The 12,896-nt window shown below is 38.6% G+C and overlaps 1 protein-coding gene across 2 annotated transcripts; it reads right to left on the bottom strand.

The window, feature by feature from the left end:
* Positions 1-5,575: 5,575 nt before the first annotated feature.
* On the bottom strand, positions 5,576-9,675 carry LOC105933564 (zinc finger protein OZF). Of its 2 annotated transcripts, none has more exons than XM_012873158.3 (3): positions 9,567-9,675; positions 7,171-7,231; positions 5,576-6,860 (listed from the first exon to the last, which is right to left on the bottom strand). In XM_012873158.3, the coding sequence occupies exons 2-3, from the start codon at positions 7,217-7,219 to the stop codon at positions 5,728-5,730; spliced, it is 1,182 nt and encodes a 393-aa protein (XP_012728612.1). In that variant the 5' UTR covers positions 7,220-7,231; positions 9,567-9,675; the 3' UTR covers positions 5,576-5,727. The 2 variants fall into 2 exon arrangements, with proteins under 2 accessions (XP_012728612.1, XP_012728611.1); XM_012873157.3 differs by having other exon boundaries at positions 7,171-7,228.
* Between the last annotated feature and the right edge of the window lie 3,221 nt (positions 9,676-12,896).

Genomic DNA, 12,896 nt, shown 5'->3' with positions numbered 1-12,896 from the left:
TTCTTTTCTGCGATCAGAGATACTTTCAGCTGATCGGCCCTTCTGATGGCATCTCGACGGTCTTTGTTTGTCTTAATCCGCTCATCATACAGAACAGCAACGTCGTCTTCATGCTCAGTTTGCTGCTTTTCTACAATCTGAGTCAACCTCATCACTTCGTCTCTTAAAGCCTTTTTCTCCCGGTCGTCCTCATGTTGGTGGACCGGTGCAGCTTTAACTCCTGGAGCTAATTGTCTAAAGGAGATCTCAGCTTCCTGGACCTTTTTCCTTTCGGTAGTTAGCTCAGACTCAAGCTGCCTAGCCTTCTCGGCGGCATGTTGGTGCACTTCCTCCATTTTACGAAGCTCAGAGGCGAGACTCTTCAGGTTTTCTGATAATGCAGCGTTTTCTTGTTGCAGAGCTGAGATCTTCTGGTCTTTGGAGCCTAAGGCGGCATGAAACTCCACCTCTGACATCATGACAACAGCTCTGGTGTTTTCTTCAACGGCTGTCTCCCTTTGAAGAAGCTTTAAAATTGGATGTTTTCTTGCGTCTCCAGGCTTTGGGGGAGACGCTGGCCTCTGATCAGGGGCCGAGGCAGGCTGCGGGGGGGTCACCGCAGGCTTTGAAGCACAAACTTCACTCCAAGAGCGTCTGACGGGAACGCTTGGAGCGCTTTGCTGCTGGTCAGGGTCTTTGACAAGCTCAGCAGAAGACTGATTTCCAGGAGTCTTTGCTGTTACCAGACCAAATGTAACTTTCCTGCTATTCTCTGCTTTAGATCTGGTCCACATGTTGGCGCTTCCACCTGATTGGTTTAGAAAGTAAATAAAGGTTTGTTTTCGGCTCACTCTTCAGAAGAGGAAAATCTTCTAAAGTGTGCAGAACTCAACTCACCTGATTTGCTGTCGTTGAAGGAGGAGCTGATAAATTTCAGCGTTTCTTTCTGACGGCAGCTATTCTCCACAGATGAACGTCTGCTGACAGACTCTGTAGTTAAACGACTTGTTGGTTGGTTTTCAACACAAAGCTTCTTTAAGAGATGACTGGACTGATTTCTCTTCGCTCTTTGAAAAACTGGGTTTTTCTCAACACGCAAGAGAGTGACTCAAGAGATGCATTCGCTACGAGGGTTCTAAAGGAATGGAATTATATGATGAAGTCTATGAAGTCAAAGGCGGTGATGATGTCACAAATGGACAGAAGCAATGATGTCATAGAACTGATGGTCAGGTCATGTTTCCTGGCAACAACATAAGTCCCGCCCACATCAGCCAAAGGCCTGAAACAAACATTCTTATCACTGCAAGGCATATCAGGAAACAGCAATTTGGTCAATTGTAGGCAATCATCCAAATAATTTTACACTTGCTTTTAATATGTAGTTAAGATGTGCTTGAATGTTATATTTTTAATGGGCAAAAAATACACTCAGCAAATGGAAAAGTTTATTACAATGTCATTGCAAGTGCAAGTAGTGATAACTGATCAGCAGTTCATGCACAGATTTAGAAATATCCCTGTCTGACCAAGATTTTAAAAAGGCCTCAATGCTCTAATAATCATTTATTTCACAGAACATGCTCTAGGTAATGCTAAAATGCAATGTTTATGACTATGAAGCTGTTACAATGAGCTGTTCTTTTAGATGCCTGTCAAAAATAGTAAAACACCCTGTTGCAATGGAAGCCAGCAATATTAACACCACATCATAACAAGAAGAAGAAAGGTAAGGTAACAGCACAGCTGTTCAGTTCTTTTATGGAGCCGTGACTGCTACTGCTCTAGAGAAGTCTGAGAACCAGGACAGTGACGTAAACGGCGAATAAATATATTGTGAATGTTATCGTACTTACAGGTATTGGATCCCAATATACTTGAAACTATACAAGTCCGCAAACAGTTTCTACACTTAGCTTGAACAATATAGTGCTGAATGAAAAATTTGTTCAGCAACTGTCTCTCTGCAAATTAGCACAACTGGGCCCACCACTGACAAACAGTAGATAAATCCAAGAGCACAAAAAAAGTAAGCAGCTCGCAGTTCCTGATGGTTTAGAAACAACAAGAGAAAGTACAAGAGAAAAACCTGACACAGGTCAGTGTCTGTTTTAAAATATCTTTTACTAAATTGTAACAACAAATAGAGTAGGTACTGTAGGAGCATCTTTATGCCGACATAAAAAAAGGATTCCTCCAGGTCTTACCGGTGCCGCACAAGTGATATTGTAGATTTTAAAAAAGCGACAACCTGTTTAAAGAAACTGAATATTTAAAATATTAAATTGAATATTTGTGGTCAAATAGAAGGCCCTAAAATGTGCCTGTATACATACAGTAGTGAAGGAATCAGAGAGAGTGTAATACACTTCTTCAAGAGGTAGCCATGAAACCATACTGGTCAACCACAACTTAAAGCAGGGGGGATGTTACTGATTTCCACTTCCTCTTGGAAATCACCTTTCCAAATGCAAGAACCTTTGGCAGAGCACCGGAAAACAGCCAGTGACTGAGGAGAGGACCCCGTCTGTATTGTAGTGACCAATCTTAATAAATAAAATCAGGTTGAATCAGGTTGAATAATTGAACTAGCATTTTTTAGTCTGCTGGAACTTTAAAAGAGACCTTTTAATCACTTTTTGATAAAGTTAAGGGCCGACAAGATTCAACATTTGTCGTACCTCTATCGTTTTAATAATACAGTAGACACTACTGTGCCTGTTGCCTTCCCCAGATGTGGACGATAATCGTTTTGTAATCTAATTTAATTCATTTACAGCACATTTGAAAATAACTGCTGTTGGCTAAAGTTCTGCAAACAAAATGACACATTAGAACCATAATTCAAAGTTAAAAACAATGAAAAAATAAAATACAAACACTCCAAGACTAAATAAAGTTAACTGGCATGCTGCATTAAGAACCAGTGAGTACAAAATGATTGAAACACCTACTGAATCAGCTCTGGGTTCTACTGTATCCTAGACAGTGGATTACTGAGAGGTTTATGCAACCAACCATTCAAACATCAAAAGAACATTAAAAGAACTAAACATGAGCCTTCAACCTATTCTTTTTTTGGTAAATGGTTTATAGAATCGTGTTTCATCTTGCTTCCTTTTTTTTTGTAATGTTGTAAATATACCAAAATGAATCAAATGATAAAAAAAATCCACCACAATTAGATGAATCACATGATTTTACAATTGTGGATGTATGCTAAGTGCGTACAACATGGTTTTCGTGTCAGAAAAGTGGATGTCCACCTCTCTCTTCTGGATCCTATTGGTTCTCAAGCTCGCCAGGCCAGAAGGAGGCAATATTTTGATCAGGGAACCAACTTTTTGTGGCACATACTCATATGACAAACTAAAAACCATATGGGATATGCGTTACAGTAGATTGCGGCTCTAGGAGAATGGCTCTGTCATACAAAAACGTTTTAAGCCTGGACTCGATTGGAATATCTGCCTCTCTGACCCATAGAAAGAACTGGATCCACAGTTATGAAGCCCAGTAACTGAAGGCCTTACCTCCCCGCCTGTTTTTTGACATACTGGGAATTTCTAACAGAACTGGATTCTAGGAATGGAATGCTCTTGTACTTTTATTACATTGTTATATGCAAAGGCAGAGAATAAACAGCACAATACTTCACTATATGTACCACAAATTAATATTTTGTGGCCACAAATTAGTATTTCGTGGGAACAAAATAGTATTTTGTGGGAACAAAATAGTATTTCGTGGGAACAAATATTTCATGGCCACAAAGTTGTATTTCGTGGAAACAAATTAGTATTTTGTGCGCACGCTGTATCTCTTTTTTCTCCCATGTCAGTTCTAGAGCTCTGTAGACACAGACAACCGGTTTTAGGAAAAAAAATAGTCACTCTGCTGGGGGCCCGAGAGTTTATCCACATCACAATCAGAGTTCTCCCATATTTTCCATGTTAAAGAAATCTTCCAGACTTTTCCAGATTCAAACTTCCAATTTGCAAATGTTTACTATGAAATATCAAATACAAAGGTCTATTTGGATTTCCTACAGTGGAAGGAAAGAAGGATACAAAAAGGCAAGATAAGAGACACTGAAAAGGAAGCCATTTAAGGAGTTCCCAAGGACAGGAATGGAAGTAAAGAAGGAAGAACACTAAGGAGGAAAGGCAACATTTAAACAATAAGAAAGGGAATAAAGTCCAAAAATGCTCATTTTTCCATACAGAAACCTGGAAAATACTGAAATCAAATTCCATATTTTTCCAGACTCAATAAGAACCCAGCACAATTTTTAAAACTTTATTTAAAGACCAAAAAAAAAACATAAATTTTCCTTTCACTTCACAATTATGTGCTATGTTGTTTTGAACCATCCGGTAAAATAATAAAATGTTTGGCTGTTGACAAAATGGGAGAAAGTTTCTGACGTCATGAATGCTTTTGAAATGCAACGGAGGGACTGCAACTATACATTTCAAGATAAAAGGGAACAGAAACTAAATGGGAAATGTTTATATGTACTATTTTCAAAACAACTAAAAGCTGCCATTCAGACGTTGCCCACAAGTCTTTGTGTTCCAATGAAATCGTCAGCGCTGTAAAGCAGGCGTTCCCAAAGCGGGGAGAGACACCTCATGGTGGTCACAACATAATTTATTGCCAATGTGTGCTACAAATTTAGTATTCCCTGTACCTTTTTTGTAAGAGTTCTTATAAAAATCTGACTTTCTTCTCATAATTGTATGACTTTACTCTCAGAATTTCCAAAAAAGGAAAGAAATCCTTTTCCCCACCAAAAGGGAGTCACCAGTCTGTGTAGCTGTGGGAACGTTTGGGAAGCCCTGCTTTACTGCACTGGCCTAAAAATGTACTTATTTACCAGTAGAAATAAAGAACATATCAGTGAGCTTCCTCTAGCATGGACTACATAATGCATAAAACGGCATTATTCTAGGTGCATGTTAAACACCTCGCTTTGGTTGCAACAAAAAGTCGTATTTGGACTCATAAATACACTTTGAAACCCTTGACATTTAAGCCACTGAACCAAAGCTGGATAAGATGGTCCACTACACTGCAAAAAGAGAACTAAAAATAAGTAACATTTTCATGAAATTAATGTATTTGCCCTTAATTTGAGCAGGTAAATATTTGCCAATGGAATTAGTATTTTTACCCCTAAAATAAGATGATTAAGATACTGCACTTGAAATAAGATGATGGAGATGAATTGTTCCTATTTTAAGTGCAAAAAGCTTATTCCATTGGCAAATAGTCCTATTTATCTGCTCAAATCAAGGAAAAATACTTTAATTTCAAGAAATAAATTCTTATTTTTAGGTCTATTTTTGCAGTGTAGTATTTAGATTTCCAACATGTACACTGCAAAAACGGATCTATAAATAAGTAAAATGTTCTTAAAATCTGTGTATTTGTCCTTGATTTGAGCAGGTAAATAAGATGATTTGCCAATGGAATAAGAGTTTTTGCACTTAAAATAGGAACAATTCATCTCAATCATCTTATTTCAAGTGCAGTATGTCTAATTAACTTATTTTAGGGGTCAAAATACTTATTCCATTGGCAGATAATCTTATTTACCTGCTCAAATCAAGGATAAATACACTAACTTTAAGAACATTTTGCTTATTTTTAGATCCGTTTTTGCAGTGTAGAGCTCACCATTGCGGTCCAAAGAAGTAAATAAACAGTAAAACTAGAGAACGGCTTGATTTCCCCTTCAGGAATCTAATCGGGTTTACAGCTTTTGGGGTCTTCAGACGGTCCTGCGAAGTTTTCCACGCCGTCCGAAGCCTCCGCCGCCGCCTGCTTGTGCGCGTGAGTCCTTCTGTGGCGGTGGAGGGAATGGCTCCAGGAGAACCTGCGCCCACACGCGAGGCACTCGTACGGCTTCTCCCCCGTGTGCACGTGCTGGTGCTTCATCATGGAGTTGTACCGGTTGAACGCCGCGCCGCACACGTTGCAGACGTACGTCTCCGACCTGATGTGGACGTTCTGCTCGTGCTCCTTCAGGTTGCTCAGCTGCGAGAAGCACTTGCCGCACACGGTGCACAGGTGGGGCTTCTCGCCCGTGTGGATGCGCTTGTGGATGCTGACGTCCTGGGGCGAGTAGAAGCCCTTGCTGCAGACGACGCACTTGTACGGCCGCTCCCCCGTGTGCTTCCTCATGTGTCGTTTGAGTCCCTCCGAGCGGGAGTAGCTGCACTCGCACAGGGCGCACTTGAAGGGCTTCTCCCCCGTGTGGGAGCGGAAGTGGCGCTGCAGCGAGGAGGACTTGAAGAAGCGCATGCCGCAGTCGATGCAGCGGTACGGCTTCTCCGGCTGCTCCTCGTGCGTCTTCTCGTGCGCCTTGCAGTGGCCCGCCTCGGAGAATCCCTTCCCGCAGACGGGGCAGGTGTAGGGCTTCTCCCCCGTGTGAACGCGCACGTGGCGGATGAGCTTGTGAAGCTTATTGAACGTCTTCATGCAGAACGAGCACGTGTGAGGCACCTTGGGCGTCCTCGAGTGAGTGCGCGAATGCCTGGCGAGCCTGGAGGGCCTGTTGAAGACTTTGCCGCAGTCGGGGCAGGGATGCTTATTGGTCCTGTTGTGGTAATTCTGGTGTCGGATCATCTTCTCCTCCTGGGTGAAGCTCTTCTCGCACTGTTGACACTGGTACAGCCTCTTCGGCTTCTTCTCGTGGACGGGTTTATGCCGCTTCACCTTGGACGGCCTGTCGAACAGCTTGCCGCAGGTGGGGCAGGGGAAACGCTTGTCGGATCTGTTTCTCTGTGCTTGCGCGGTGTCCTCCGGGTCGGAGTCGGTCAAACTGTCGCCGGATTCGGACTCCAGGTCGACGTTCACCTCCACGACTCCGAAATCTGGATGATTGGAGAGAGCAACGTGGATATTTTAGAAAACGTCAAGAGCAGTGCAAGAATTGGTTTGGATCCGAACTGGAACCAATCAAAGCAACGTTTTAGCAGCAGTCAAAACAAACATTATGCTCAGAGATGCATGCTCATACTGTTATGTGTGTGTGTATGTGTTGTTTGCATTCGTATCCAAAGTCAAATGGTTTACATCTTCAACATCTGGTTTCGAGAGGCAGTATCTTGAATTACCTTGACTTAAAAAAGGCTAAAAAGTCAAATTTTTGGATATTTATTATCCACAATAATCTTTACATACCTTCGTCTGAAGATTCAGATTTTAGATAAGGCGTGTTGTCTGGCCCCATGGCTGCAGCCTGCTGGTAAACAACAAACACATGAGGAACTATTATCTTAAACCCTCAGTCTTCATCGCTGTCTATACGACTCATGTAGCCTCGTAATCCTTTCAGAAAGTTAACAGTATATATATATATATAGTTCATATATATATATATATGAACTATATATAGTTTATATATATATATATATATATATATATATATATATATATATATATATATATATATATATATATATATATGAAAGCATCCTATGGCAACAGTATAGAGAGCAAATAAGTTATTTTACAGTCCATAAATGTACATAACATTTAAATTACTCTTCATTATCTTTAGGAAAGATCCCCAAACATACAATAAGCACTCCATATCATTTCAGACGTTCAAAAGCAGCATTTAAATGGTAGATCTTTCTCTTTTGAAATTTAACTTCTATAAGTGTGTGTGTGTCTTAGTTAAAAATAAAGGCATTTCTTTAAATCAATTACAAAAGTTCCTGTTGTAGAAGTAATTCAAACTGTGGGCGAATGCGTGTATGTCATTGACTTAACCATTTATTGCCTGAAGCTTATTTAAATGGCTGAAACAAAAACCTTTCGACTTTAATTATACATTTTAAAAACAAGCGAACTTAAAAATCTGCAGAACATTCAGCTTGTCAGCACTCTCTGGTGGACAATTTATGCAACTGCGGCGCTACCCCCCTAAAAAAATGAAAAAGATTGTAGATCGAGGGATTTTTCACTAAAGTGTTTCACTGTCAGCAGTAACCACACATAAAAACAACAATACCATACTGTAAGCTGGTCTGGGTTTTTATCGCTATCGATTGTAAATGACATTATGTTCTCTCCCCACATTGAAGATGATTGGAGGGGGTGGCCCTATAATGTGCTTGTATTTTGACCTTATCTCTTATTTCGCTGCTAAATGTGCGCAAGTAGAAATTCTCAGAAGATTTAGCAAATATTAAGTGATACAAAACTGGATGAAATGATTAATTATCACTAAACAGCCCAAACTCTTGCTATTATGACCTTTTAATAAGGTGCTAGAAGAAGTGGCAGACTGACCGGCGTTATCTTGGGCTGTTTGAAGAATACAGCGACGCAGCTCTGCAACCTCCTATGGCAGCTGTGCACTGACAGCCAGCTGGCTGAAAGAAGGCATAAAAACTAAAGAAGCACCACCCAAAACACCATCATTGAGATAGTATATTTCTAAACAAGTGGCAAGCTATGAGTGGCAGGCCTGTTAAACAGCCGATTATAGGCCGGCAGCCTGCCTGATTTAGCCTTCTAACTACCCTTTACTTCAAAAGTACAAATTACAAATAGGTAAAAAAAAATAATAATCTCCACAATATAGAACTTATAAGACTATATTTGAATGTAGTCAGTCTACATTGCATCCTTTTGCTATGCAATGTACAGTCCATGCATAAAACAAATCATGTTTAACCGTTAAAAGATACTGGAAATAAAACCATTGTAATAAGTTTTCTGTTACATCTCGGGAGCATTAGGAATCAATGTTGTTTTTTAGTTTTGAATAAAAGCAGGTAGATTGTGCTATACCTTTAGCTTAAAAGGTCGTTCCAAATACTATGAAACCATACTTTTTTTTTTTACCAAGGCTTAGAAGTTATGAGGAAAAGGTCATACAAAACCAATCCCTAGGTGATGGAAATCTTTATTTTCACTTGAACTCTAAAGTCTTTCAAATCCCCCCACCCCCGAAAAAAAAATTGTTTTAATTGATGAGAAAAAAACACATTAAAATAACATTTCTGAGGCTCTAGCTGTTGCCCCAAGAAATATAAATGAGCAAACTGGAAGAAACAGATACAATGTTAGTTACTACTCATTAGTTGTCAATAACTGTTTTATAATAAAAAATAAAAATAAAAAAAGAGGAGTTGGGTAAATTTTTATTATTTAGTGATGAAATCTTCTCTACCTTACAGCTGCTGCAAATATACATTGTTGGCAGCAGTTTTGCTTCTGCAGTAGATGCATGTGGAGCTTCAGTGAAGCTGTGAACTAAGCTTTAGGGTAGCATCTGAGCCCGCTCACAAACATAAAGATGTTATTTACAGTTTAAACAAAACTCGGTAGCAGATAGGTTGTCCCGCTGATAACCTCCCTCCTTAGGCTGCTAATGAAGGCTGTTAGTTCGGGCTACAAACAGACACGAAGCTACAGCTAAGCTACGCAGGCTAAAGCTAACGTTGACGTGTTAGCTGAAACAACGCAGTGCAGGAGGGACAGCAAACCGCATCCCACTCCACCCCGTTCCCGAACAATGACCCGGGCTGTTACACATGTCCCCTTCACGTTATAGCTAAGCTTACCCAAAGGGAGAAAGGGTGGAAAAAGCCAGCGGCAGCTCTCAGAGGGGTAAACCACCGTGGTTCTGTCTGAATCGTTACTCCTCCTGTGGCTTTTGCAAATCCACGTAAATTCAATAATCGGTGAACTGCACCGTTTTTTTCCCTTCAGTTTTTTTCTCTTAACAATGTGTCCACCGTTAAACAAATCATATCTACGCATGCATTTACAGGTCACACATTTATTACCGACATAATTTATATATTTTTTTCTGTTGTTACTCAACTCTTTAGACTCTATTTTCTTCAAACTGTCCTAGAAGGCAGCACGAGCTCTTGACAGCAACATTAAAGGCAAACGGCTTGTTGCTAGGCTACAGTAACACTGTGATTTGGTACTTACTTGCATTGGACTAAAACAACTTTAGAAAACTAGGTTAAACTTGGATTATTTAAAAATCAATCGAAGGAATTATTCTACATTTTTTCTATTTTAAGAAAAATCTACTTCATTGACATATCCAAAATACGACAATCCCACAAATTAATAATGTGTAAAATGTGGTTTTTAAATAAGCTATAACTTATAGCCATAGTATAATACAATTTTATTAAAACGTCTTGTAAATTAAAAAAATCAGTTATAAATAATAGGAGTAGAAATGTGAATATTGTTAACATATGTTAACATTACTCACACAGTCTGTATACAGACTAAAATTAATCCTACATGAAACCATTTTTTTTAATTATTCATCTAAATCATATAGTACTAGTTCATTAAACTAAAACATAGCCTATTCTAAGTTTAATTACGTCCTATGGCGTGCTACACACCATCATGAAAACTTTTTCAACTGTTACCATTGGTGTTGACCCTCGCATCCAATACGTTACTTCCGACCAACTTGTTCATAATGTCAGTCCCCTACGGTGGCCCTGATGTGCAAACTGCAACTACTGATCATTAAGGTTGTCAGATAAAAAATATTAATGATATACCACAGCTAAAGAATAATTGAAAACCATACATTCTAAAACTCTTAAATGGGACATACAAGTCATGCAAACTCCACTTTCTTTTTTTTAGCATTTTTCTCACATTTTGTTGTGAGACTTGGAGTCCCTAGGAGTGCAGAAAAGTTTATTGTAGTCTGTCCAGGTGCTGCGCAGTTTTTGTCATATTTTTCTAGCTGTTCCATTTTCTCTATTCCCAATAGTTGTTTTTTTTGAGGATTTTTAACTTCGCTGTTGAGGTGCTAAACATTAAAGGTCATGGACTTCAAGCTGACCAGTTTCGTGAATCCTCCATTTTTGTTTTTCACTGCAATTTTGTAGTCCAAGCTGAAGAATGCTGATGCTACAAGAGGATAAGTGAAAATGTTTGTCCACGAAAAAGTGCACCAGTCCCACCCACAGCACAATTCCCACAAAACATGATGCTGCCACCCTCATATTTTACAAATGTGGTGATGTTCTCAGGCCTTCAAACTTCCCTTTTTTTTCCCTTCAAATGGCAGTCGTGGGATAAAAACTTCAATCAAGTGACATGTCTCCAAAAATGTATTTCTTGTTTCTAAACTGAATTTGGCTTTTTTATGATACTTTTGGAATAATGTATTTTTCCCATCGGAGTCATACAGGGGTCGTTTCTCTGTAAAAGTGATAATCTACTTAGTAGAGTATCACTGGAGTCTACCACCAGCTTCAGCCAGCATCTCCACAAAGTTCTTTTGCTTTTGTTTTGGAGCTGATTCTTATATTTTACACAAAAACATGTTCATCTCTGGGACACAGGACCCAATTTTCTTCCTGAACTGTACACCTCGCTGGGCATTGGGATACTGTTTGTACATTATGTAAATGTGTTTTTCGCACTTTTAGAGCTATTGAAACTGTACCCAAAGGGAAAACCAGACTTGTGGAGCTCTGCTCTCTTCCTGATATGTTGGCTGATTTCTTTAGATTTTCCATGATGTCATACAAGGAAGCAGTGTGTCTGAAGAGTTGCCTTAAAGTACGTCCACAGGTGTGCCTCCATTTAAAATCTGGATCACTGTGTGATAAATTCACATTTTAATATGTTATGTTCATATGTAGTTATTTGATGATGTATTAAATAACTTATTCAAACATTAAAGAATAATTGATAAAACTATTTTTCATTTTATTTGATGTAAATGATCACATATAAAAGTTTTGATCCAGCAACGCCTTGATGATTGAATTCCGAAAAAGATAAATACATGTTATTTAAATTCCTTTTCGGCGCTACTATAGTAGCTATTTCATCTTTATATTTGATAACATAAAATATTATCATTGGCTTATAATGTATATTCCCTACTACACTGTCTCCTGTTTGTCCTAAGCTAACGTTTAATGCTAATGTTTTCAATCAAAAGCCCAATGGTGGTATTTTGCTTTTACAACGCAACTAATCACAAATTTAATTGTGTATATTATTACTGCAAAACAACCCTGTGAAGGCATGCTAAACAAAACTGACATGTTTTGCTTTGAGTTTTTGAAAAAAATTGTTTCTTGTAGAACTTGCATCTCAGAGACAGTTGTAGAATGTGTATTTCTCTAGCTAAAATATGTTTATGAGCCTATTATACGTGCATGAAACAATCTAAATCATACATATAAGTGTACAATTTAAGAAAAAGTGAGAAGACACCACCTGGAAGGAACAGTTTATGCGTTCAAATGGTACTAAAGCACAAAACCTTAAAATTATGTTTAATTTGTGTGTATATATATATATATATATATATATATATATATATATATATATATACAGGTAAATAGCAGCAGTATAGAGAGCAGATAAGCTGTTTTACTGTCCATAAATGTACATAACATTTAAATTACTCTTCATTATCTTTAGGAAAGATCCCCAAACAGACAATAAGCACTCCATATCCAGGCAGACATTCAAAAGTTGCATTTAAATGGTAGATCTTTCTCTTTTCAAATGTAACTTTTCTTCCTCAATTATCTCTGTAAGTTGTGGAGTTCCTCAAGGATCAGTCTTGGGGCAAGTTTTATCCCAACTGTTGTCCATGAATACATTTCATTCCATAGTTATCTAAATGAGACATAGATCTACATGCTTTGAGTCCTGATGATCTATCGACAGTTATGTCTGTCCTCAATTGTATTAAAGAATTGAAATACTGCATTGCAAATAATTGCCTTCAAAAAATTATGAGTCTAAGCTGGTTATTTTTATTACATGTCTTACTCTTGCATCCCATTTAGAGTGATAATAATTTGTCCTTTATGCTCATGCATTTAGTCTTGGTATAATCGTTGATGGCCAGTTTTAAAATTTGATCCCTTCTGTGG

This window comes from Fundulus heteroclitus, chromosome 5 (assembly GCF_011125445.2).
Source record: "Fundulus heteroclitus isolate FHET01 chromosome 5, MU-UCD_Fhet_4.1, whole genome shotgun sequence".
Lineage (NCBI taxonomy): Eukaryota > Metazoa > Chordata > Actinopteri > Cyprinodontiformes > Fundulidae > Fundulus > Fundulus heteroclitus.
Note: the sequence above shows the minus strand (reverse complement) of the source record. Positions and strands in the feature narration are given on the sequence as shown.